Below are 27,986 nucleotides of genomic sequence, written 5' to 3'. Positions count from 1 at the left end.
CCGGAAAAATCCGTACAGAAACGAAGCGGATGCTTCAGCTGTTTAGTTCTAGCGATTGGTGGGAGTCTCAGTGATCGAACCCCCACCAATCCAATCTTCTGACATGTCACTATGACATGTCAGAAGTTTGTCAAACATTTAGCTACACTTTAAGCTTCTGCAAGTTAACAATGAGGCTGGGTTCACACGACCTATTTTCAGGCGTAAACGAGGCGTATTATGCCTCGTTTTACGCCTGAAAATAGGGCTACAATACGTCGGCAAACATCTGCCCATTCATTTGAATGGGTTTGCCGACGTATTGTGCAGACGACCTGTAATTTACGCGTCGTCGTTTGACAGCTGTCAAACGACGATGCGTAAATGGACTGCCTCGGCAGAGAAGTGCAGGGCACTTCTTTGCCACGTAATTTGAGCTGTTCTTCATTGAACTCAATGAAGCACAGCTCAAGATTTACGAGCGTCTCAGACGACTCGCAAAATGCGAGGAGGAGCATTTACGTGTGAAACGAGGCAGCTGTTAACAGTCTGTCTTTTCACACGTAAATGCCTCTCATCGTGTGAACATACCCTGAAGGTTTCGATTCAATGACTACAAGAAGATCTTGAAAACTGAACTGATACACAAATTACATTAAAAAAATGCTTACTTTTTCATTATACAAAAGCTTTATTCACTAAAACTGGAATACCCCTTTAATGATAAAGATGATGCAACAAGAAAATGGTTAAAGATTATGAGTCTAAAACCCCACAAATTGCTAGAATAAAGGACTTTGCCAATGTTTTCAAAGGTAGAGCTCTCAGCATAAGACATACATCATACAGATGACAGAGCTATGTGTCCCTGCCATAAGAACTCCGTGTTAAGATGTTGTTATCAATACACAAATAGAGTATATATGGCTATGGCACTTTACCAATGAGTTCAATGGAAGAGCTCTCAGCATAACTTGGAAACATAGTCACATTTATTCTAGCTGGAGAGCTGTCGGCATGAACCCCCACCAATATCTCTGTCTCAATGACATGTCAAAAGTAAGTTAAAGGTGAAGACATGCTTTCAATATTAGAGCAATATGTGACTACATTGTATTACTTGTTAAATGGTAAATCCTCCCAAGTTATTATCACAGTCACTTTATTAATATTCTTTCTGGTTTACCGGCAGCTCTAAAAACCCTAATACTCCCACCAAAAATGCACAAATGCAAGGCAATCTTGGCATAGAAAGTCTGAATATTATTGCACACATGCGGCAATGTATTATAACTTATGTGTCTCTTGAAGAACTCACATTTAGCGTATTTTCCCCATTTTGCTGCGCATCACAGCACCATAGCAATCTTGGTAATAGAAATGTGTTGAGGAGCAGGTGTGACCTTTGACAAGTTATTATATCTTATAATATAGGCGTCTAAGGCCTAATAGATTTAGTTTTTGTAGGGCTTATGTGATGTGGATGCAGCACAGTTGAGCCGATGCAGCAGAGATGTACTGCCAATTAAGACAACTCATTGTCATACCAATATTTGCCCTATGAGTTTGTTCATGGGACTTCGGGTAAAACCTACCACATTATCTTATTTCAGTGCCTTATCACAGTGTACAAGAGAAATAGTTAAAACACTAATTCGTCTGAGCACACTGAGCAGTGGAGGGTGCATTTTAAAAGCTTTGTCTTTGGAGATAAATTAGCTTGTTCCTCCTCCGAGAGAAATATAGCGGCTCTCGTGAATTCCTGCTTAAATTATATAATAGATACACAGTTATAATTGGAGTAATTTTTTTTTATAAATTCAGAAGGAGTGGACTATAAAGATGTAAAATTTGGCTTATTAACTATCATGTATTGTGCTAGATAACATTTTTAACATTCAGGCTATGGCTCCACCACTACTTTGGTTATGCAGCGATCACAGTAAAATTGCAGGTTACCGCGACGGTTATGCGACTTCAGCAAATCCTTGTGAGGAAAAAAGTTGCACAACAATCAAAAAAATTCCAAGTCGATATGGAGCCCTGGCATTGAACTAAAGAGCAAATATTATAAGGACAGCCCGCAAAAAAAGTATTACTTATTTACCCAAGCATGTTCCTAGGTAGTACATGTTTTTTTATCTTTTGTTCAACTTCAGCCATTTTACAGATATAAAAAATTTAGTTATACTTTCATTCCTTTTTTTGAGGCAATCCTCAAAGGCATCCTTGAAGGCTAAGGACATCATTGACATGGCAAAAATATTTTTCTTTTTTATATATAGTAGTGGTTACCTGGAGTTAAAAAAAAAAAGTTGCACTAAGTCTCAGGCTGAAATTTTCATTCCTTCATTCATTTTCAGATCTCTGTTATGCAGTTTGCAACCTGCTTCTAGTTTCAGACTTTTCTCATGAGGGCCATTCCCTCCCACTAATACATGCTGGACATTAGTTCTATGACTCCAGAATGCTGCTGCCTTCACTAGCTCTCATGTATCAGCACAGTTTCATTCCTGTACTGCTTTCTCCTTCTACAGCCAATGAGGGATCTCCTCTTCCTTGTGCAGACAGGCACTAATGCTGAAGAGTGTGTGATCACCCCTTTGCACCTTCTGCCATGGGTGTTCTACTTACTCTCTAGACTTGAACACACTGTGTGATTCCCCTATCCTTCCCATGTCATTTTTCTCTCCATCTTTACTCTTATACTGACTGCCTGTGTGAACTTCCCTCCCTTAAAATGCTTTCCTCCCTCTCAACACTCTGATCTCCTCCACCTCCCTGCTGTTAACTCTATCTCCTTATTCACAGGAACATATTTCTTATCCATTTTTAACAACGGACGTCACTCTGACCCGTAAAAGTCAATGGGGCAGTTCACACATCTGTTTATTTCAACGTAACAAGTCTCAGTTGCAAGAAATTCATGGCATGCCCATTTGTGGTTTATTTTTTTGGACTAGACTCGATAATTGAAGTCTATGAATGCGTGAAAAAAAAACAGTCAGCAAACGGACGAAATCTGTGTCCTTTCTGTTTTTCACAGATCCGTTGCTAAGCGATGCATAAAAAAAAAGTAAAGCGAAACCAGGAAGTGCTTGTAGAGGAGAAAAATGAATGACATACGGGTGTAAAAAAACGGACACATGCAATGCCCACGGACATTCATACGCAGAGAGATCCTGTGCTGTCAGATACATGTCAGAAGCAGCAAGACAACCAGCTATGTGTTACATAGAATCTACAACAGCAAAATGTTAGGAAACTTTTTAAGAAAATGTCTTAATTTTGAATTTAGGATGCAAATCAACAATAAAAAAAATCCAGTGCTAAGGTGCCCATAGCCATTAACCTTCGTACACCATTGGAGAGGAATGCTTTACAAAAGAGTCTGGATCTTGAGATAGGCAGTGCCAGCCCTCTTCAGATAGCCCCCTCACTCTTCTCAAATTGTGCTGTCTATATTTTCCCTTTGTGTCTTATGTTGGCTATACAAAATTAGATAAATGTTAGCAAAACCTGCCAAATTAGCCCAATTTGATTTTAAAATGATCGTTGCCAGATTCCTGCAGTGACTCATACCCTACAACTATGGCAGTAAAAAGTCAGGGAAGATGTACTGCTGATAGTGATCTTATGTGTAAAGCCAACATTTTCTACTGAGGCTACTGCCATTCTGTCATTAATCCTGTGCCTACTAGTGATAACATACAATTTCACTAAAGGCTGTTAAACAAGGTGGTTTTTTTTCTACCAGTCTGAAGTCTATTTTTTTTTTTTACACGGGATATCAGCACATGTGAAAACTGCAATTTTTCCTAATTTATTTTTCCATGGATAGACATGACAGAAAAAAAACTTGTCACTTTCTGTCCAATTAAATAATGTTGCAATTTTACTATACTAAACATTGGTGTAAAATGCACCAATAATATCATGAATTTGGTTTGCAAAAAAGTCATATCTCCACTAACAAGCAAAAACCTCTAAAATATAACTTTTTATTTTATAATTTTCAAACTAAAATAATCAATATCAATTAATTTCTCAGAAAATGGGGTACTCCAGCATATTATTTGATACATCATGCAAAATACATGCTAACCAAATGGGCAGAAAAGGTTCAAAGAAGAGAGTCAAGAGTAGCTGATACACCCTGGGTCCTACCTGCATACTCAAACCTGACTCTAATATGACCCTATTCCAAAGACGCTAAGGACAGCAAAGTAATTGCCCGAAAAGGGGCGACTCGCTCAGGAACCTGCTGTAGTGCTCTTTTGCACCATATCGTGCAGATCACTTCTAAAAAGGACCATTACAAGAACGAATTGCAAGATATGTCCTAAATACAAATACCCTACACCAGATGCCAGATATGACTTATACTCTGAAAAGTATATACGTATGTCATGTCCAAACGCATTACCCAAATTTCTTGGTTCATCAGGGTACAATGATATCAATTAATGATGGAACAACCATGTACTTATAATATATATAGAAAGTTATGGGGCACAGAATATGGCAATACATTTTTTTTTTATATGATGCATTAATTGGTGCCATTTAAACCTACAACTCATCCCGCAAAATAATGTTGTTTGAAATATAAAGAAGCTATGACATTTTTAAGGTGGGAATGGAAAAACAAAAAACAAAAAAATTGTGGCGGGAAGGGGTTATACTTTAGGCTGTGACCTAATTATGTGGAAACAAATGTAGGAGTTCTAACTTCACAACTTCAGAGACTTTTGAAACCATAGAAAATAGAAATTACATTTTCAAATGCTTGGAAAATATGACATCTACTGGCTAAATTCTGCATTCCCACGTGCCATTTAGTTACATAAAAAAGAGTACTGTACTTTGTATCAGCCATTACTGCGTCAGTGTTTTTCCATTCTAAAGTTACCCACCTTCCAATAAAATCATCTCTCTTGCCAGCATCTTTGTCCCATACTGTGATGTCAATTATTCCACCGTGCTCCTCAAAAAGATGCATGTTAAACTGCTCCCTCCATTGAGGATTCAGGGTCTTTGGAAGAGTCTAAAAGAGACGGCAAACACAATTGGAGTATTTCCCATACATATGAATGTTTCCCATACAGGTAAGACAATGGCCATCAAAATAGGGTCTAATCTTATGTGTGACAAATGTATTAACCATTTGTGCCAGAATTTAAATCCATTTGCACTGTGCACGTCAGTTTGTAAAAGTGGAGTAAAAAGTGGGCATAACTTACTGCTTAGCCAAGATTTGGACACATTTAAGAAATACAACTTTTAAAAAAAGTTGCAAAAAAGTCACAAATTAGAAAAAAAAAGTTGCATCTCTACTCCACACAGACGCTGGCATAGAAAGGGTCAGTTCACACAGTTGTTTTGGCGCTGATTTTGACGTGGAAACTGCATCGAAATCAGCGCCAAAAATTTATTTTGGCTGCTCGTGGAAAAAAAAAGTTAGTGGCAGTGATGGTATGTTGTGACAGATTTATCGATAGGGGGCAGATGTAGTCATAAACTTGTTGTAACATACTGTACATTAATAATTAGTCTAGCTTTAAGCTAAGAATTGGCTAAAATATTTTGACAATTGTGGGCCTAGTGTTAGAAGAGATTGCTTGGTTTAGACAATACCACTTCAAATACACTATTAGGGCATTTTAAGTTAAATTTTACATTTCTCTCCAAAAATAACAATTTCTAAAAAAACAACAGCTTCTGTGTCTAGATATTGCTATATTGCTATTACATACGTGCTATGGCGATAATTTGTATTGGCTGGCCTGCTCAATAGAAGTACTTACTCTATTGGGCATGTGTCTCCACCGTCACTGGACACTTTAAGTGGACGTTCTAAGGGCATGACCAGACGTGGCGTATTTCTTCCGCCACTGTACGCATCAATGCCGCAGATAATCTGCGTTGCAGATTCTGTTGTGGCTCTGCCTAAAATGGGCATTAAATTGATGCGGACTAGCCGTTGCGTATTGAGGTGAAAGTACTTCCCTTCTCTCTATCACTGCAGGATAGAGAGAAGGGACAGCCCTTTCCCTAGTAAAAGTAAAAGAAATTCATACTTACCCGGCCGTTGTCTTGGTGACGCGTCCCTCTTTTTCGACATCCAGCCCGACCTCCCTGGATGACGCGGCAGTCCATGTGACCGCTGCAGCCTGTGATTGGCTGCAGCCGTCACTTGGACTGAAACGTCATCCCGGGAGGCCGGACTGGAGGAAGAAGCAGGGAGTTCTCGGTAAGTAGGAACTTCTATTTTTTTTACAGGTTGATGTATATTGTGATCGGTAGTCACTGTCCTGGGTGCTGAAACAGTTACTGCCGATCGTTTAACTCTTTCAGCACCCTGGACAGTGACTATCCCTTGACGTCGCCTAGCAACGCTCCCGTAATTACGGGTGCACACACGTAGTCACTCGTAATTACAGGAGCCCCATTGACTTCTATGGGCCTGCCCGTGCCGCAATAACGGCCCGTGATTACGGGCGTTTTTACGTTAGTGTGCATGGGGCCTCAGAAATACATAGGTCCAGCCAGAATGAAGAAATGTCATGTTCGTAAAACAAATACGCTACGCAGCACACATAACATCAGCGGACTTCATTGCAGAATTTTGACTCTCCATTGAAGTCAATGGAGAAATTCCGCAATGAGTCCGCAACAAGTCCGCTACACGTCCGCAAGAACCAGTGTATGCTGCGGACACCAAATTCCGCACCGCAGCCTATGGTCCGCAGCGGAGTTTTCCGCAACGTGTAAACGAACCTCACTAAAAAGCTGTGGAAAAAAATGGAAAACGTGTACGCTGTGGATTTCCGCAGTGGACTGTCCGCAGCGGAATTCCAGAGCAATTCTGCCATGTCTGGTCATGTCATAAGAAGAAATCAAAAGAACACCAGGGGTGCCATAACAAGTATGTAACAGGAATATCTAGACACAGGTACATTTAAAAAAATAAAAATTATTACATTTGAGAAATTGTTATATTTTGCATGATCTAACAGAGAAAAGTAGTGTTTAATCCAGGGAAAAGCCCCATGTATGATTTAGGGGAGAGAGTAAATACAAATAGTGTATTTTGCCCTGGAGGAGCGTATTGCCCAGATGGTCCATTGATTTCAATGGAAACTGTGTAATACTTCTGGTAGTACTGTCGGTAAAATAACAGTGACTTGAGAGATTCCCTGCCCGTTTGCAGGTTCCAAGATCGGAAAACCCTTTGTTCAGCTTATTGCTAGGGGACCCTAAGAGGGAAACTACTTTTAAATAAACTGGAAATAAAAGATTGACAGGTACTACATGTTATGCACATATTATGAATATATAGATATTTAATTTTTATATCTGGCGAATGTCCAGGCTGTATCACAGCGCACAGTCACTTATTTAATTTTGTTTTTTTTCACTGTGTGTTTGTCACGTGTGTCACAGGATTTTTGGATGCGGTGCCCTTTTGGGACCCTTCCAAGGTCTAGGGGGAAAATGTGTGGCCTTCTGGTTCCTTTTTCCCCTGCAACCCGGCCTCCCTTCTTCGGAAGGGAGGCGCAACCAAATGTAGGCTCCATGGTGGACACTGGGGTGGCAGCCCAGGTAGAAGCCTTGGAGTGTTGTTGGGTCCCCCTTAGCTTCGGTAAGGGGGTTCATTGATCCTCGATTCTCTTGGCCTATGGTTTGAGGGGTCGGGGAATGGTTATGCGGGGCCTCTCTCCTTTTGGAGTAGGGCTGCGATAGACCGCATCCTTTGTGCACTTTTCTGTGTGGCACCTCTGCACTTTGGGTGACAGAAAGCACGACTCAGACTTTCTAGAAAAAAAATAAATACATACAATCTGTCTGACCATTTATCTATTTATCTTTCTAATCTTTCTTAAACATTTTGTCAAGAAACTAAAGATGACTGCAATTGAAAGTTCATTTACCTTGCTCTTGTATTTCTGATGACCTAGTCGAAATTTCACATAAGGATCACTAAGCCCATTTGCATCCATGGCTTTAAGATCCTGCCCCTCAATGAGGGTGATGCTTACTACCCCTCTCCACAAGTGAGATTTTCGATGTAGGTCTGAAATTCGTAAACTTTGTGTCTGAAACTGCAGAAATAAAAAAGAACGTAAGTAAGAGAGAAGCAGACAATGGCACTTTGTCATACAATGTAAAAATAAAATGTAATCACAATTTTAATAAAAGCATTGTGTAGTTTTTCATGGCACCATTTAATGTACCATATAATGTACTTGGAAACGGAAAAATAATCATTTGTGGGATGAAATGGGCATAAAACAGCGATTGCGCCATTATTTGAGGGTTTCAGTTTTACAGCGCTCATTGTGCAGTAAAAACTACATGTTCACTTTATTCTACGGGTTGATATGATTACGGCGATACCAAATTTATATTTATTTTATGTTTTACCACTTTCATAAAAAAACTATTTGTTAAAAAAATATTGTTTTGTGTCGCCACATTCTGAGAGCCATAACTTTTTTTTTTTTCTGTCAATTTAGGGCGGGTTCACACAAAGCGGAATTTCACTTAAATTCCGCTGCGGACACTCCGCAGCGTTAATCCGCAGCGGAGCCGTTTCTCCATTGACTTTCACTTTAATTTAGCAGTGTTCGTTTACACGATGCGTACAATTCCGCTGCGGAGCATAGGCTGCGGAGCGGAATTTGGTGTCCGCAGCATGCTCTGTCTGTTGCGGAGCAGTGGCGGACTGGTTGCGGACTCATGGCGGAATTTCTCCATTGACTTCAATGGAGAGTCAAAATTCCGCAATGAAGTCCGCAGATCTTATGTGTGCTGCGGAGCGTATTGTTTTTACTACCATGACATTTCTTCATTCTGGCTGGACCTATGTATTTCTAGGTCTACAGCCAGACTGAGGAAGTCAATGGGGCTCCCGTAATGACGGGAGCGTTGCTAGGAGACGTCTGTAAATAGTCACTGTCCAGGGTGCTGAAAGAGTTACGCGATCGGCAGTAACTGTTTCTGCACCCGGGACAGTGACTACCGATCTCAATATACATGTATCTGTAAAAAAATATATAAGTTCATACTTACCGAGAACTCCCTGCGTCTGTCTCCAGTCCGGCCTCCCAGGATGACGTTTCAGTGTAAGTGACGGCTGCAGCCAATCACAGGCCAAGCACAGGCTGCAGCGGTCACATGGACTGGAGCGTCATCCAGGGAGGTCGGGCCGGATGCCGAAAGAGGGACGCGTGACCAAGACAACGGCCGGTAAGTATGAATTTCTTTGACTTTCACTAGGGAAAGTGCTGTCCCTTCTCTCTATCCTGCACTGAATAGGGAGAAGAGAAGCACTTTTCCTGCAGTCCGCAGCGGCCAGTCCGCATCAATTTTCTGCACATTTTGTGCAGATCTGCTGCAGAATCTGCAACGCAGATTCTGTGCGGCATTGATGCGGACAGTTGCGGAGGAATTCCGCCATGTGTGGTCATGCCCTAAGCGGTGTGATTTTTTTTAGTGATCAAATTAGAGGTCTTATTTTTTGCGTGGCGAAATGTCATTTTTATTGGGATACATGCGACTATTTGATTACTTTTTATTCAATTTTTTTGTGGGAAAAGAGGTGACCAAAAAACAGCAATTTGGAAGTTTTTAATTTATGTTTTAATATGGCGTTAGCCGAGTGGGTTAAATAACGTTATATTGTAATAGTTTGGACTTTAGCGGACATGGCGATACCAGTTATGTTAACTTTTATTTTTTTCAGGGAGAAAACGGGAAAAGTTTTTTTTTAAAACTTTTAATATTTCATTTTCTTTTTAAAATGTTTTATTTAAACTTTAACTGTTTTTAATTTTTTTTAGAAGTCTCCGTAGGGGACTTGAACCAGCGATTGTTGGATCGCTTGCACTATATTCTGCAATACTAATGTATATAGCAATTTTGACAGGTTCCTATTGAGCCCTGGCACGGCTTAAAAGGTGTACAAAGATGGCAGACCTGAGGGCCTTCATTAGGCCCCCAGGCTGCCATGATGACCCTCAGCACCCCGCTTTCGAGTTGTGGAGGGGTGGTGGCACGTCATAGGGAGCCGCCCCCTCCATTCTAACAGTCACAATTGACTGCGGCATCTAAGGGGTTAAAAGAGCGGACTCAAAGTGATCTTTGATTACGCCCAATACAGTGAGGTGTCGGATGTATTACACAGCCGACACCTGCTTAGTATGGAGTGAGATCATCCTGCTCCATACTTCCCCTTAACGGCTGCCAAGTACATGTATGTTGCATGTCGTTAAGGGGTTAAAAAGGATCTGTTACCTCTCCTGAAATGTCTGTTTTAGTAAATATATGAATTCCCCATGACATAACACTTCTGGATCGACTTTTCTCAGAACTCTATGTTGTGTCGTTCCTCTGTTACGCCTCCAAAAATATTATAATTAAATTGGCAACTGGGTATTACTAATTGGGGGTGAGTTCCTACACAGATTGACTAGGGAAATGGGAACTCCCAGTTGTCAATGTATTCATAGATTTTTAACAGGAGTAACAGCACAACGCACAGTTCTAAGAAAATATGTTCCAGAATGGTTATTTAATGGGGAGTATAAGTATTTACTAAAATAGGCATGTCAGGAGATGTGACAAGTCCTCTTTAACCCCTTCCCGACGTATGACATATACTTACGTAATAGGGGAAGTATGGAGCGGGCTCATGGGCTGAGCCCGCTCCATACAAAGCGGGAGTCGATCCCGCTCATTTAACTCATTAAATGCCATGGTCATTAGTGACCGCGGCATTTAATTAGTTAGAAAGAGGGTGGCAACCCCCTCTAACAGCCAAACCCTACCCCATTGTTGTTATGACTAAAAAAAAAGTAAAAATCAGTTAAATAAAGTTTTATTTTATGTACTAAAACTTTTACCATTAAAAAAAAATAATAATAAACAGAACTGGTATCGCCACATCTGTAAAAGTCTGAACTATTACAATATAAAACATTTTAGCCCACACCTCATCTTCCACAAAAAATTGAATAAAAAGTGATCAAAACCACGCATGTACCTCTAAATCATACCATTAAAAACTAAAGCTTGTCCCGCAAGAAATAAGCCCTCATGCTGCTCAATCGACGTAAAAATAAAAAAATTTATGACTCTTAGAATTTGGTGAAACAAAATAAATGTTATTTTTTACAGTTAGTTTTTTTCCTTGTAAAAGTAGTAAAATATAAAAAAAACAATCTAAATTTGAAATCGCCATAATCATATTGACATGCAGAATAAAATTAACAGTTGAATGCCATAAAAACGAAGCGCAAAAAACTATGGAGGAATCGCTGTTTTTTTCATTTTCTACCGAACAAATAATTTTGTTCCCATTTCTTAGTACATTATATGGTACAATAAAGGGTGGCATGAAAAACTACAACTTGTCCCGCAAAAATCAAGCACGCATAGGACTATATCGACAAAAAAAATAAAAAGTTATGGCTTTTGGAAGGTGGGGAGGAAAAAATGAAAATGAAAATCTGAAAAATTGCTGTGGCCGGAAGGGGTTATAAAAGTCTGTCAACAGAATGATCACAGACAGTACATTAAGAACCTAATGTCACTGCGTGTAAAATATACACTATACAGGCACAGATAAACCTTGCAGGCTCATTGCAATTGTTATGGAATCATACTGTAAGGCCGGATTCACACGAGCGTGTCCGTTTTGCGCGCACAAAAAACACTGCGCTTTGCGCGCGCAAAAGGTCCGTATGTCAGCAGCATATGGTGCACGGCTGCGTGATTTTCGCGCAGCCGGCATCATAATGACACTCTGGTTTTATGTTTACAAAAGTACGTGGTGCTTTTCTGTTTTCATTCAATGTTTGTACTGCTGTTGCGCGAATCACGAGCGGCACCCGGAAGTGCTTCCGTGTGCCGAGCGCGATTTGCATGCACCCATTGACTTCAATGCGTGCGTGCAGCGCGAAACACGGCCAAATATAGGACATGTCGTGCGTTTCACGCAGCGGACATACGCTGCGTGAAATTTACTGACAGTCTGAACGGCCCCATTCAGCAACATAGGTCCGTGCGACGCGCGTGAAAATCACGCGCGTAGCACGGACGTATAATATGTTCGTGTGAATAAGCCCTAAAGCAGGAGTTTTATGGTTTCTGCCATAGTATTTCTAGGACCACAATGTAAAAAAACATGGCAGTAGATTATTTTTCCTTCAGCTACATTGATTTTGGGCTAAACCCCTAAAAAGTATTTTATTACTTAATATGGGGAGAACCACATGGATTTGTGGGTCAAGAAGGTTTGGCATATTACCCACATAGGACCAAGATTAGATAGAGGAATACGGTGAGGAGCAAGAGCCTTTACTTACAACTGCAATGTAAACTGTCTGAGAGAGTAAGGCTATGTTCACACGGAGTTTTTTGCAGGAGGAATATCTGCCTCAAAATTTTTGGAAGTTTGAGGCAGATATTCCTCTCCCTGCACGCCGATTTTCACGGCGATTTTCGTGCCGTTTTTCGCCCGCGGCCATTGAGCGCCGCGGGCATAAAACAGCGCGAAATACGCTTTCTCTGCCTCCCATTGAAGTCAATGGGAGGTCAGAGGCGGAAGCGCCCGAAGATAGGGCATGACGCCGACGCCTCCCATTGAAATCAATGGGAGGCGTTTCTCGGGCCGTTTTTGACCGAGTTTTGCGACACGGTTTCCGCGTCAAAAAACTCGGCAAAATACTCCGTGTGAACATAGCCTAAGGCCGGGTTCACACAGAGTTTTTTTGCAGGAGGAAAATCTGCCTCAAAATTCAGTTTTTCGTGGTGTTTTTCGCCCATGGCCATTGAGCGCCGCGGGCATAAAACGCTGCGAAATACGCTTTCTCTGCCTCCCATTGATCCCAAGATCCGATTGATCCGAAGATAGGGCATGTCTCTTCGTTTTCCCACAAGCCGGTTTTTCCGCTTGCGGGAAAAAAACACCTTTGCCTCCCATTGAAATCAATGAGAGGCATTTTTGTCCATTTTCTGGCGCGTTTTGCGGCACGGTTTCCGCGGAAACGGAAACGGAGTTGGGCAGCATGGGTACAAGAACATCTTTTCATTCCCTTCAACCTGCACACCCGAATTCCATAAGGGATGATCATGACTAAATGGTTCCAAAACTGTATCCAAAACCGAGGTCAAGTTACTTTAGCCGGGTCTAGCCTCAAACATTTTGTTAGTAAAATAATCAGACCAATCAGGTACAATACATTTTCAGACCAATAGAAACTGGTGGAAATCTAATTTTCCAAATTCACTTTTTGCATAGAAGTCAAAGAAGGCGAAGAGCTGATTACTATGGGTCTGGCGAAGAGCTGATTGCCGTGGGTCTGGCGAAGAGCTGATTGCCGTGGGTCTGGCGAAGAGCTGATTGCTATGGGTCTGGCGAAGAGCTGATTGCTATGGGTCTGGCGAAGAGCTGACTGCCGTGGGTCTGGCGAAGAGCTGATTGCTATGGGTCTGGCGAAGAGCTGATTGCTATGGGTCTGGCGAAGAGCTGATTGCCGTGGGTCCAGCTTCTTCGACCCCTGGCAATAACCGCTGATAGGTAACCGTATCTGGCTATAATGTAATATTACATGCTGGCCATTCGAATGTTATACTGGTGTTATTCTATCTTATTTAGAATGTTGTTGTTTTTGAACTCAATGACACATTTATTAGAAAAGTTTTACTTCAGCTTTGTATAATTGTTATTAGAATGGATTCTCACTCCCTAATGCTCATCTATAACTAGCTGAAAGGACATAGTAATCGCTTAAAAAAAACCTAAAAGTTTCACTTTCCTCCTGACATACACGGATAATTAAATACTGCACACTGTAAAGTGAATAATGTATGCATATAATAAATTGTCACATTTTCATAGCATTATACTCGGATTACTGCCAACAGTCACCCAGACCACTGCAAGGATATCACATTTTTATACAAGTAACTGAGAAATACAAAGTAAAAATCAAATTCTAAATAGTATTTACATATAGAAGAATATTTGTGTATTCAATTTTTCATTCACATTAATTTCTTCATATTTTTCCTATTAATGTTCTAGAAAAATAAAATTTAATTGACTTACCATTAGACAGCGGAAAATACAATAAATGTAATAAGAGCCTTTAATAATACGATTTTTTTATAAATTTGGTGTACGTCACGCTACCTTCTTTAGTTAGACTGACATAATAAATGCCAGTCTTAGGCTTCATGCACACTTCCATTGGCCGTCGTACGGCCGTTAATGACGGATCCGTGAAACACGGACTGCACACGGATAGCTTCCGTGTGCAGTCCGTTGTTTCACGGACCAAATTAATGAAAATTCCGAGACTGTTCAGTCATAAATGGACAGGAGTAGGACCTGTCCTATTTTTGATGGAACGGCCACACGGTTAAAACAACGGAAGTGCGCATGGCCCCATTAAAATGAATGTGTCAGGGTGCTATCAGTTAAAAAAAAAACGGATAGCACCCTGAAGAAAAAAGCTGAAGTGGGCATGAGGCCTTAGTAAATATGAAACAATATGTCTGTTATTTATTCATATTCCATACTTTACAAAAAGAAACCGTATATATCTTGAAGCAGGGGATGTCACAATAGCAGTAGTTACTGTTGGTATGTGTACACAATTTGGATTACAGGCATCTTCTCTCATTATACTGTATTTCTATAGCAAATCTCGCTTTTTATTTCAATCCACGGCAGACAATGATATCTGAACTCGTCTACTCTTGCCAGTTAAATATGAACACTTGCAGAAGCTCAAATTGTCTTTCACATTATAATCATTTGTCTTCTCGATGTGTTTTGTTTGGGAAGCATCTACGAAACAGTGAAATGGTCCAGAGGCAGTCCTCATTAGGAAATGTAAGTTATCTTGAAAGGTCAGTAATGCAGCTTGGTATAACTTGCACCTGGAAATGAGAGTCTTATCAGAAAAAAACTAAAGCTTTTATCAGTGAAAATGTGTTCTCTCTTTGCTAAATGTATTTCTGTAACAATACAAGTGAGAGCAGTCACCCATGCAACAATTCTTCCAATGATCAAAATTGCTTTTCAAACTAAACCAATCAAAAGCCTATAGAATACAATACAGAACAGATACAGAAAACTTGGCTGCAAAGGTAAACCAAGGTTATGCCAACAAATTAGTAAAAGAATTAAGTATTTTAAAGTGATTGTCTAGTTTAACCCTTTAGTGACCAGCCTATTTATTTTAGGCCTAATGACCAATCAATTTTTTTTTTTTTCGTTTTTCCATCGTCGCATTTAAAGAACTATAATTTTTTTATCCTTATGTCGCCATAGCTGTACGAGAACTTTTTTTGAGGGATTAGTTGTATTTTTTAATGGCACCATTTAGGGGTACATATAAGGTTTTTTATTAACTGTTAACTTTTTTTGAGGGGGAATAGAATAAAAACAGCAATTCCGCCATTGTTTTATGCGTTTTAAATTTATGCCGTTTACCATAAATAACATGTTACCATTTATTCTATGGGTCGGTACGATTACGGCGACACCAAATATGTCTACTTTTATTTCTTTTTTACACTTTTACTAAACAAAACCACTTTTTAATGGAAAAAAAAATGTTTGTTTGTTTTTTAACTGTAATCTTTATTAATAATTTTTATTTAATATTTATTACTTATTTTTTTAGTCTCACTATGGCACTTCACTATGCGATCTTTAGATCGCAGATATAATGCTTTGGAATGCTTAGTATACTAAAGCATTATTGCCTGTCAGTGTAAAACTGACAGGCAATCTATTAGGACGTGCCTCTGCCTTTGTTAGGCCCCCGGCTGCCATGACACCCCATTGGAGGCCCGCAATTGCATTGGGTGACAGAGGGAGTTCCTCCCTCTGTAAATGACTTAAATGCTGCAGCCGCTATTGGCCGCAGCATTTAAATAAACTTTGATTGCTACCGTTGAAGCAAGAGCCCAGCTGTCATCAGACAGCCGAGTAACTGCTCCAGCCTGTACGGGACACTCTTGCAGGACTTAGGCCTCATTTACACGAGCGTAATATACGCGCGTGCGACGCGCGTGCTTTTCACGCGTGTCGTACGCACCTATATTACTCTATGGGGCAGTGCAGACGATGCGTGAATTTTGCGCTGCGCGAGTGCGTGGCGTAAAACTCACGACATGTTCTATAATCGTGCGTTTTTCGCGCATCACGCACCCATTGAAGTCAATGGGTGCGTGAAAACCACGCATGACACACGTACGCTCCTGCGTTGCATGCACGAAAATCACGCATCACTTGTTATGTCCATGAAAAAGAGTCTATAAAGCTGGCCAAAGCAAACAAAAAACAGGAAGTGCTTGCGTTTTTGACTGCGAGTGGGCAAGGCTATTGACTGGAGACAGAAGTTAGCTTCCACTGTCATCTGCTGCCATGCCGCGTGGGATGGACGAGGAGCGCCTCATCGCCCTGGTCCAGGGCCATAAGTGACACTCGCGCGGAGGTGTACCGCGACCGCACGGTCAAGGAGGACGCCTGGGAGGAGGTCGCGAGGGAGCTTTTTGGCCAGGAGTGGGAGAGTGGCCGAACCCGGGACCGCAGTCGGTTGGGTGAGTACCATGCTTTTTCTGTCAATGCAATGTCATCCCTATTGAAGAACTGGGGTCCTGTATGTGTCTTCCGCGCATTTGCCCGATGACCTTTTGTGGAGCAGGCGCATCACCGTGTACCACGTAATTGGCACTGCAGGGCCCCTCATTTAAGTGAGAGGGCATAGTTCTTATGGCGTGATATTTGTTTTTACTCCAACAGTCCAACACATCAAAACACAGTGGCGGAGCTGCCGTGAACAATTCCGCCATGAAATGGAGGAAAAGGGACGCAGCGGAGATGGCGGATCTCGTAAGCGCCCTTATATATACACGAAACAGCTGATGTTCCTGAAGGACATAATAGAGATGCGCACGTAAGAGATTCTGCTTTTGCATGTGTCTAATGTGTGTTCGCCAATGTCCTGTTTGCCATCGTGTTGTTGTGGGCATTGTTCTATATTCTGTTCTAACGTAATTTTCTCATTTTAGAACCACCGACAATTTGGAGGATACGACAGAGGAGACGGACGTTGGAGAGTCTCTGCCGGAACCTAGTGCTGCCCATGTCCTGCCCCCTAGCCCCGAGCCGACACCCCTGGACCCCGCCCCTGGCCAGTCTGCACGGGCCGTCGCCTCTCCGGCTGAGGAGCGCCCCGTGCGTGCCCGCACTCGCCGGCCCCGTGTTCAACAGACCTCTGCAGCTGGGCAAGTCGATGCCCGGGTCCTGGAATATCTGAGGCGAGCCGCAGATGAGGACGGGAACGATGCCTTTGGGCGCAGCATCGTTCCCCTACTCCGGCTGGTCCCCATGGACCGTCTGCAAGCGTCGATCGTAACGTTGATCGACACCTCCAGACCGCCCCACAATCCCAACCAGTGCTTCACGGCCATTGAGCAGTGGCGCAGTTCAGCCATGCCGGCCACCACGCCCCAGATGCCGGGCCCATTCTATCCAGCACCCCAGATGCCACGTCCGCATCCCTATATGCGCCCTATGGCTCCCCACTTGCCTGCCCCAACATACCACGGGCAACATCAGCACCACTATGCTGGCGAGGAACAACCTCCACAGCTCCAGGTCCAGCATAGTGGTGCTGAAATGCCGGCGTATTCGTCCCCGGGCCACCAGTACCAACACCTTTGAGTGTGTTAGAGGACTTATATTTTGACGCCATAGTTGTTTTGGCTGCACGGATGGCAACTCGCCGTCTTCTGTCTTTTTGATGTATATTATACACCATGTTGGTGTTTTTTTCGTTATGCAAAATGTTTGTGTCTTTGCAAAACACACTATTAAAAGAATGGATGTTGATTGGTTAGATTTCGTGTTGTTTTTCATTGATACCCCTCAACACAATGTTTGTGCCACATTTCCTTTGGCTATACCCTCTCACACTTCTGGCCTTTGGGCCCAATGCATACACACGTGATATGAGGTTTTAATTCATCTCTCTGGGTTTGACATGGTTTGCAAGAGGTGCGAACGTTTAGGTGCTGTCATGGGCCCCGAAGCAAACTAAGTACACTTGCAATTGGACTTTCCTAACTTTAGGCCACACATCATTCTATCTCCAGAAAGAAGGTTGCCAACTTTCACAAGTCCTGCTCAAACCCCGACAGATGTAAGCTCGCAACCCGCATCAAGGCTCCTCTTGTTTTGCAAGTCCCTAACCCAACACAAACCCCTAAAAATATAAAAAACCCAGGCCACATGTGACGTGTGTAGTGAAGCCGCCAAACAACCGAGAACCTGTCAAAGGTCATCACGCACCCACGGTGCGGCTCCTGATCGACACTCAAAATATGCCGCCGAAGTATCCCTCACGCGAAGGCCGGATGAGAGAGATCGGGCCGAGAGGAATAACCGGGACAGTGTGGCTGCTGCCTGCATGTGTAAGGATATATTCTGCATCAAAGGTAGCATCATTAATGCGGCAGAAGTTATGCAGCCCGACACACAATTCTATAACACGTGTCACATTCTGCATGGACAATTGCATTGTCGTCAGAAATACACGCCACCTGTTCGACATAATGCCAAAGGCACATTCCACACATCGACGAGCTCGGCAGAGGCGGAGATTAAGGTGCTAAACCTGCTTCTCCTAGCAAGCAGGGGTTGGGCCAGCTGGCCTATTTGGAGGCTTACTTGCCATGAATCCCCTCTGCGTTTTTGACGTGCGTGGCAAACGCTAGTCGTGCGCGCGTTTAAAACGCAACAACGCTGCGTATACGCAGTCAAAACGCAATGCCAACGCGCGCAACACGCTGCGTTTTTTGCGCGCGCAAAACGCACACGCTCGTGTAAATGAGGCCTTAGACTCACGGCAGCAGCCTAGTGACGGCCTTGAAAAGGCATATTAGTGGTCACTAAGGGGTTAAAAAATCTATTTGCATATATCCTATAAGGTAATTAGCACTTAACTGGTTCCCGACTGCTGGCTGTGTTTTTACGTAAAACCCGCGCCATAGACTTTTTACGGCGCGGGTTTTAACTTGCTGCCCGAGCGATCGGGCAGCTAAATGTCGGGTCTCCGGCTGTCAGTGACTGCCGGGACCCTGAGGAGAGGATAGAAGCAGCTTTCGCTGCTTCTGTCTTCTCCAATCTCTTTTACACAGCGCTCAATGAATGCTGTGTATAGGAATAGAGGCAGCGGCCGGGCCGCTGTCTCTATTGGTCCCGGTGTTCATGTGACTGGTCACATGATCGCCGGGTGTCGTTAGTGACAGACTGCTGCTGGGTCTTACTAGACCCAACACAGCCTTATTAGTGACACTATTAGGGCACTTGCAATTTACGGCAAATTTATTTGCAACAAATTGAATTTTAAAAAATGTGCACATCTTTAACGAGGTTACACCGACAGATTAGTTGCCTGGTTGTGTTGCGGAAGAGGAGCTTCCACAGACAGATCAGGTACACGGAAGTGTTTCGGGTAAGGAGCTTTCGCCGACTGGTTATGCACATGACGAGGAGGCAGCAGGGGAGGAAGCCCAGTGAGCAGAGGAAAAAGTGTTGCGTTACCCAACGCGCTCAACCTGGGTGACATTACCATGTAGACTGCAAGACACAGAAGACAGCATGAGTTAAATAAGAAAGAGACGTTTCAAGAGGTTGCTCTAGTAGAGTTGTCCCTGTATATATGGCAGAACTAATGAACACCTGGTTGACCTCGAAAACTGTAAATGTAAAAGACTGCACTCCTTAAATGCGCGGGTAAGTGTAAGGGGGTAACCTTCATGATTTCTCCCCCTCATGGTATTTGTGTTTTACCCTTTAAAAAAATGTCTCCCATTTGTTGTGTCTCTACTGCTGTCCCTACTGTGATTGTGCACCTTTTCGCCCCATGGTGTTTTGGAATCTGGTAGGCCGCTGTCAAGTCCTGCAAGTGTTGCTGGTCACCTGAACACCTGAAGACATAGTCCACAGTCCGTATGAGAGAAACCGAATGTAGTGCCGCAGGGACCTGTTGTGTATGTGCTGAGAAGCAGGCATGTGTATATCCTCCTCAAGACAAGCCAGTGGGCTGGTGCCAGAGAATGAGAAACTTTGGAAGTCATTGTCTAATCAAGTGTGAACTGTGAGAGTACCAGCCCAGAGTTAGAGTGTTCAATGAACAGAGTAATTCTGTCTGCATTAAGGCCTACTGAAGGGCCTATTCCTCCATGCAGAGAAGAGTCAATGGACTGTTGGAGCAAAGAGAGACAAGTTCAAGTCAAGTGAATTATACTGTTGTTAAAATCTTTATGGAGTTATCCTTTAAAGAGATGGTACCACTTTTTTAAGAAGGCCTTGAACTTCGTTTGCCACTCTGTGACCTGGGGACTGGGCTTATGTGTTGCGCAGATTATTATGTGACATACACGTCTGCAGCCGAGGGTAGCCAGGATTCCGTGAAAGGTCGTAAAACAGCGACCACGAGGCCAAAGGCAACTTCCATGCAAATCAACAGGTGCAACCACCCCGGTAGCGTTTAAGCGGGGAAGGCTGTGGTAGAGAGCGGCCTCTCAGAGACCTGTAGCTACAAAGTAGGTTGCGCTGTGACCCGACAGTCACATTGGCATAACCCTGCTTGGTGGGGCCTTGGGTGGAGTGTGAGGTCCCCGACTCCGGTTTAAGGAATGCTCAGAAAGGTCACGTGACTGTAATCAAAATAACATTCCTGTTTGACTGCAACTGAATCGTCTGTGTCATTTTAGGGACCCCCTCTTACAAACTTTTATGCATGATCTAAATGCCAATGCATTATGCCTGTGCATAATAAAATGCAGAGGCATTTGTTAGGGCAGACCTCAAGTATGCCCCAATATACATTATCACAGTACAGCCTTGGGAACCTTCATCAGACTAGAGACAGCCTGTATAAAAGGGTCATCCTGCAACCGTTCACCCAGCGAATACATTTAAATATACCGACCTGTCCACTCCATACAACTCTGCCCTAATCTCTTAAAACCTCTCCACACATACAGTACATACTGTACATCTGTTATCCTCTTCTCTGCTCCTCCCATCATATACATAATTCCTCCCGCGTGTTACTCTTTACCCGAACACTTCAGACTCTTTCCCACCATCCAAATATGCAAAAGAGAAATAATAACCACAATAACCCTGTCTCTACTACACGACTGTATAAGAAGGTTCAACACTCACCTATCTCCTTCTGCTTTCCCTTGTAGATTGTAAGCCCTCATGTATTTTGGTCATGTTATGTATTTAAACCCTTCCGTATTTAATATGTTCAGCGCACTTGAAGTTAATGGTGCTGTAAACTGAATAATAATAATTACTGCTGTCAAGTTTCAGAGTGTGATTCTTTCTTGGAAATTTTTCCATTCCAACCATTAGATTGGGAGTACAGCTCTCAATTACAGCTGCCCTCCCAGTGGTTGCTTGCGCAGGCACTGCTGCTGTGCCCTTGCAAACATTCCACCTTTTAGGGCCAGTTCACACAGAGTTTTTTTGACACGTTTTTGACATGTTTTTTGACGCGGAAACCGCATCGAAAAATGCATCAAAAAATGGCCGAAAATGCCTCCCATTGATTTCAATGGCAGGCGGAGGCGGTTTTTTCCCCCGAGCGGAAAAAGAAGTGACCTGCCCTTTGTCTACGTCTCTGACCTCCCATTGGCGCTCAATGGCCGCGGGCGAAAAACGCAGAGAAAATCGACGCGCAGGCAGAGCAAAATCTGCCTCAAAATTCCAAACGGAACTTTGAGGCAGATTTTCCGCCTGCAAAAACGTCAGTGTGAACCCAGCCTTACAATGGATTGCAGAAACTGCTTGGCAACTGCAATGTAAATTCCTGGGTTGGAGCAGGAAGTGGTTATAGGGCAAATCCAATAAAAATAATCGTCTGATATAGTCATGATAGTCATATGACAGTCATATCAAGTTTGTGATCTTGGCACACTACGGATTACCAGAATTAAAGGTCTCTATAGTGTTTAAACCCCTTTGGCACTGCTCAGAGATTTCTGTTACTACAGATATGACACATTAACCCCTTCGCGCTCAGGTCAGTAATAGTACGTCCTGCTAAGTAGAACGTTCGCGCTCAGGTCAGTACTATTACTGACCTGAGTAAACACGGCGCCATCTTTCCCCGGCGCGTGTCTGAGCTGTGATACCTGCTGTTTCCGACAGCAGGCTATCACAGCTTAGTGTGCAGGGACCGATCGCGGTGGTCCCCGCCGATTAACCCCTTAGAAGCCGCGTTCAATAGCGATCGCGGCTTCTTAGGGGTTAAGCTGCCATCGCCGGCCTGCTACACGATAGCGGGCCGTGATGGCTACTATGGCAACCAGAATCCTAACAATGGACTCTGGCTACGCCATCGACGGAAGCCTAGTGGGTCCCGACAAAATCAGGACCCACTATGCTTGCTGTCAGCGAACAGCTGACAGCTCTAATACACTGCACTACGCATGTAGTGCAGTGTATTAGAATAGCGATCAGAGCCTCCTGCTCTCATGTCCCCTAGTGGGACAAAGTAAAAAAAGTGTGAAAAAGTAAAAAAAAGTTGTGTAAAAATAAGAAAATAAAAGATTTAAAAGTAATAAAAGTAAAAGTCCCCCTTTTTCCCTTATCAGTTCTTTATTATTAATAAAAATATATAAATAAACAAATAAACTATACATAATTGGTATCGCCGCGTCCGTAACGTCCTGAACTACAAAACAATGTCGTTATTTATCCCGCACGGTGAACGCCGTAAGAGAAAATAATAATAAACCGTACCACAATCACAATTGTTTGGTCACTTCACCTCCCAAAAAATGGAATAAAAAGAGATCAAAAAGTCGCATGTACCTAAAAATTGTACTGATCGAAACTACAGTTCGTTACGCAAAAAATAAGTCCTCGCACGGCTTTATTGATGGTAAAATAAAACAGTTATGGCTCTTAGAATAAGGTAACACAAAAAATTAATTATATTTTACAAAATGTATTTTATTGTGCAAACGCCATAAGACATTAAAAAAAACTATAAACATCTGGTATCGCCGTAATCGTATCGCCCCGCAGAATAAAGTGAATATGTCATTTATAGCGCACGGTGAACGCTGTAAAAAAAATTGAATAAAAAACAATAGTAAAATTGCTGTTTTTTTAGTCACCACGCCACCTAAAAATAGAATAAAAACTGATCAAAAAGTCGCATGCACCCCATGAAAACTACAATGCATTCCTCAAGGGGTCTAGTTTCCAAAAAGGGGTCACTTTTGGGGGGTTTCCACTGTTTTAGCACCACAAGACCTCTTCAAACCGGACATGGTGCCTAATAAATTAAATTAAATAAATTAAATGTCACCTCTACTTTGCTCTAAATTCCTGTGAAACGCCTAAAGGGTTAATAAACTTTTTAAATGCTGTTGTGAATACTTTGAGGGGTCTAGTTTCTGAAATGGGGTGTTTGATAGGGGTTTCTAATATATGGGCCCCTCAAAGCAACTTCAGAACTGAGCTGGAAACTAAAAAATAAAATAAAAATGAGGCAATACTTCGCTTCTTACATTATACTGATAATGAGCCGTGCCCACCCCGAGATGACCCCAGTTTTGACCGTTTGTATAAACGGAGACCCCTATTAGACCGTTTCAGTGCCCGGTTTTCCCAGCATTCACCCCCGAGAAGTGTATTTCTATAGATGAGTCCTTGGTACATTTGAAAGGGAGGCTTCAATTCCGCGAGTACCTGCCGGGTAAGAGGGCAAGGTATGGCGTGAAGATGTATAAGCTGTGCGAGAGTGCATCAGGGTATACCTACAAATTTAGGATATATGAAGGGAAGGACACCAGTTCTCAGCCCCCAGAATGCCCCCCCTTACTGGGAGTTAATACAAAAATTGTGTGGGATTTGGTGCACCCACTGCTGGACCAGGGTTACCACCTCTACCTGGATAATTTTTATACCAGCGTCTCACTCTTCAACTGCCTCGCTTCCAGAAGTCCTGCGGCATGCGGCACTGCTAGAAGAAACCTGAGAGGCCTCCCTAAGACTCTGCTTGGGCAAACCCTCAGAAGGGGTGAGAGCAGGGCACAATCTAGCAGCAACATATTGTGTGTCAAGTACAAGACCAGGGAGATGCCACACCAGTACCCATGTACCTGTACGAGGTACCAATACAGGGACCCCCAAACTAGACTGCATCCTGGACTACAATAGGTACATGGGAGGGGTGGACTTGTCAGATCAAGTCCTGAAGCCTTACAGTACTTCTGGAAGCGGGGCCACAGGCATCGTACCAGGGCAACACTTTTTAGGAGAAGTTCCCCAAACTGGCAAGAAGGGAAAAAGTCAAAAGAGGTGCAGAGTCTGCTATAAGAGGGGGATAAGGAAGGACACAATATATCAATGTGACGCGTGTCCCGAAAAACCAGAGCTCTGTATGAAAGAGTGTTTTCAAATTTATCATCCATCCCTTTATTTTTAATTTACCCCAGTTTTACTCGCTCTGATCCACTTCGCACAGCTTACCCCTCCTCCTCTTTCCCCTCTGAGCCCTGCTGTGTGCCCAGGCAGCTGATAACAGCCACATGTAGGGTATTGCCGTACCCGGGAGAGCCAACATTACAGTTTATGGGGTGTAGGTCTCCGGTGGCACATGCTGGGCACAATATATCGGACACTGACATGGCATATATATAGAAAATTGCAAATCTCACTCTGCACCATCTGCTGCGCATTATCTTTTACACAATACCTGTGGGGTCAAAATGCTCACTACACCTCTAGATGAATTCCTTAAGGGGTGTCGTTTTTAAAACGGGGTCACTTCTCGGGGGTTTCAACTGTACTGATACCTCAGGGGCTTCTGCACACACGACTTAGCACCAGAAAATTCCCAGTAGGCCACATGGTGGTCCTTTCCTTCTGAGCCCTCCCATGGGCCCAAACGGCAGTTTATCACCACAAATGGGGTATTGCCGCACTCAGGACAAATTGGGCAACAAATTGGGGCATTTTATTCCTTGTGAAAATAAGAAATTTTGAGCCAAAACTACCTCTTATTGGAAAAAATTTCATTTTTTTGAATTCACAGCCCAATTCAAATAAATTCTGTGAAAAAACTGTGGGGTCTAAATGGTCACAACACCCATAAATAAATTCTTTGAGGGGTGTAGTTTCCAAAATGGGGTGAATTCTGGTGGGTTTCCATTGCTTTGATACCTTTGGGGCTCTGCAAATGCGACATGGCACCCGAAAACCAATCCAGCAAAATCTGGGCTCCAAAGAACACATAGCGCTCCTTTCCTTCTGAGGCCTCCCATGGGCCCAAACGGCAGTTTATCACCACAAATGGGGTATTGCCGCACTCAGGACAAATTGGGCAACAAATTGGGGCATTTTATTCCTTGTGAAAATAAGAAATTTTGAGCCAAAACTACCTCTTATTGGAAAAAATTTCATTTTTTTGAATTCACAGCCCAATTCAAATAAATTCTGTGAAAAAACTGTGGAGTCTAAATGGTCACAACACCCATAAATGAATTCCTTGAGGGGTGTAGTTTCCAAAATGGGGTCACTTCTGGTGGGTTTCCATTGCTTTGATACCTTTGGGGCTCTGCAAATGCGACATGGCACCCGAAAACCAATCCAGCAAAATCTCTGCTCCAAAGAACACATAGCACTCCTTTCCTTCTAATACCTCCCATGGGCCCAAACGGCAGTTTATGGCCACAAATAGGGTATTGCCGCACTCAGGACAAATTTGGCAACAAAATGGGGTATTTTATTCGTTGTGAAAATAAGACGTTTTGAGCCAAAACTACATCTTATTGGAAAAAAGTTTTTCTTTTTAAATTCACAGCCCAATTCAAATAAGTTCTGTGAAAAAACTGTGGGGTCTAAATGGTCACAACACCCATAAATAAATTCCTTGAGGGGTTTTGTTTCCAAAATGGGGTCACTTTTGGTGGGTTTCCATTGCTTTGATACCTCTGAGGCTCTGCAAATGCGACATGGCACCCGAAAACCAATACAGCAAAATCTGGACTCCAACAAACACATAGCGCTCCTTTCCTTCTGAGCCCTCCCATGGGCCCAAACGGCAGTTTATCACCACAAATGGGGTATTGCCGCACTCAGGACAAATTGGGCAACAAAATGGGGCATTTTGTTCCCTGTGAAAATAAGAAATTCTGATCAAAAATGACATCTTATTGGAAAAATTGTCATTCTTTTAATTTCACAGCCCAATTCAAATACGCGCTGTGAAAAAACTACGGGGTCAAAATGGTAACAATAACCATAAATTAATTCCTTGAGGGGTGCAGTTTCCAAAATGGGGTCAGTTTTGGGGGATTCCTACTGTTTTGGCACCTCAACACCTCTCCAAACCTGGCATGCTGCCTAAAATATATTCTAATAAAAAAGAGGCACCAAAATGCACTAGGTGCTTCTTTGCTTCTGGGGCTTGTGTTTTATTCCACGAGCGCACTAGAGCCACATGTGGGACATTTCTAAAAACTGAAGAATCTGGACAATACATATTTAGTTGTGTTTCTCTGGTAAAACCTTCTTTGTTACAGAAAAAAAATAGAATAAAATTGAAATTCAGAAATAAAAACGAAATTTGCAAATTTCACCTCCACTTTGCTTTAATTCCTGTGAAATTCCTGAAGGGTTAAAAAACTTTCTAAATGCTGTTTTGAATACTTTGAGGGGTCTAGTTTTTAAAATGGGGGGTTTTATGGGGGTTTCTAATACATAGGCCCCTCAAAGCCACTTCAGAACTGAACAGGTACCTTAAAAAAAAGGCTTTTGAAATTTTCTTAAAAATATGAGAAATTGCTGTTTATGTTCTAAGCCTTGTAACGTCCAAGAAAAATAAAATAATGTTCTAAAAACGATGCTAATCTAAAGTAGACATATGGGAAATGTGAACTAGTAACTATTTTGGGTGGTATATCCGTCTGTTTTACAAGCAGATGCATTTAAATTCTGAAAAATGCTATTTTTTCTAAATTTTCTCTAAATTTTGCAATTTTTCTCAAATAAAGACTGAATATATCGACCAAATTTTACCACGAACATGAAGCCCAAAGTGTCACGAGAAAACAATCTCGGAATCGCTTGCATAGGTTTAAGCATTCCGACGTTATTACCACATAAAGTGAAATATGTCAGATTTCAAAAATGGGCTCTGAGCCTTAAGGCCCAAACTAGGCTGCGTCCTTAAGGGGTTAAAATCAGTCAAAACCCTAACATATTGGAAACACATTTACTTTAAAGGGGTTTTCCAGTTATAAGAAATTGATGGCCTATCCTTTAGGATAGGCCATCAATATCTGTTTGGTGGGGGTCCGTCTTCCGACACACCCACCGATCGATCAGCTATTTTGCAGGGGATGCTGTTTTAAATGGGAGAATGTTGTAATACTGTAAACCTCAGATACAAGTGTATCAGCGATTCACAGAATGACCAGGTAAGGTATTAAGGGAAAGCAGAGCTTCTATGAGCCCAGCGGCCCCTTCAAAACAGCTGATCATCAGGGGTGCTGTGAGTCAGACCCCTACCGATCAGATAATGATGGCCTATCCTGAGGCTAGGCCATCAAAATTTCTTATAACTGGAAAACCCTTTTAAACCACTCAAAAAAAAAAAAATCTCATAAGAAAGATTATATATTTTTGACCACAACATTTTTGCTTGTTCTCTGACTGCAACTACAGTATCTTGTATACTTCAGACTGTCATAATCGCTCTATTCATACTGCTGCACATATTTATTTCTTAAAAAATGTTGTATATTTTAATAATGTCTTAGCTTCTACTAAGACCTGGATTATTAAGTGCATAAATAACTTTATATCCCAACACATTAACTTTCAGAAATGATCACGCACTTGCTTCGTCTGGTATGGCAGGAAGATATATGGTTTCAGAATTATA

The 27,986-nt window shown here is 42.4% G+C and overlaps 1 protein-coding gene across 2 annotated transcripts in view; it reads right to left on the bottom strand.

Annotated features, from left to right (window-relative positions):
* Nucleotides 1-27,986, bottom strand: part of MCTP1 (multiple C2 and transmembrane domain containing 1) — an 857,273-nt gene that overhangs the window by 452,741 nt on the left and 376,546 nt on the right. For both annotated transcript variants that reach the window (XM_075837154.1, XM_075837162.1), the window contains exons 8-9: nt 7,914-8,084; nt 4,896-5,026 (exon numbers count right to left, since the gene is read on the bottom strand). In XM_075837154.1, coding sequence (XP_075693269.1) covers nt 4,896-5,026; nt 7,914-8,084 — 302 coding nt within the window. The remainder of the gene's footprint in view (nt 1-4,895; nt 5,027-7,913; nt 8,085-27,986) is intronic.

This window comes from Rhinoderma darwinii, chromosome 1 (genome assembly GCF_050947455.1).
Source record: "Rhinoderma darwinii isolate aRhiDar2 chromosome 1, aRhiDar2.hap1, whole genome shotgun sequence".
NCBI classification, from domain to species: Eukaryota; Metazoa; Chordata; class Amphibia; order Anura; family Rhinodermatidae; genus Rhinoderma; species Rhinoderma darwinii.
The sequence above is the reverse complement of the archived record's forward strand: the minus strand, read 5'-3'. Positions and strand labels throughout refer to the sequence as shown.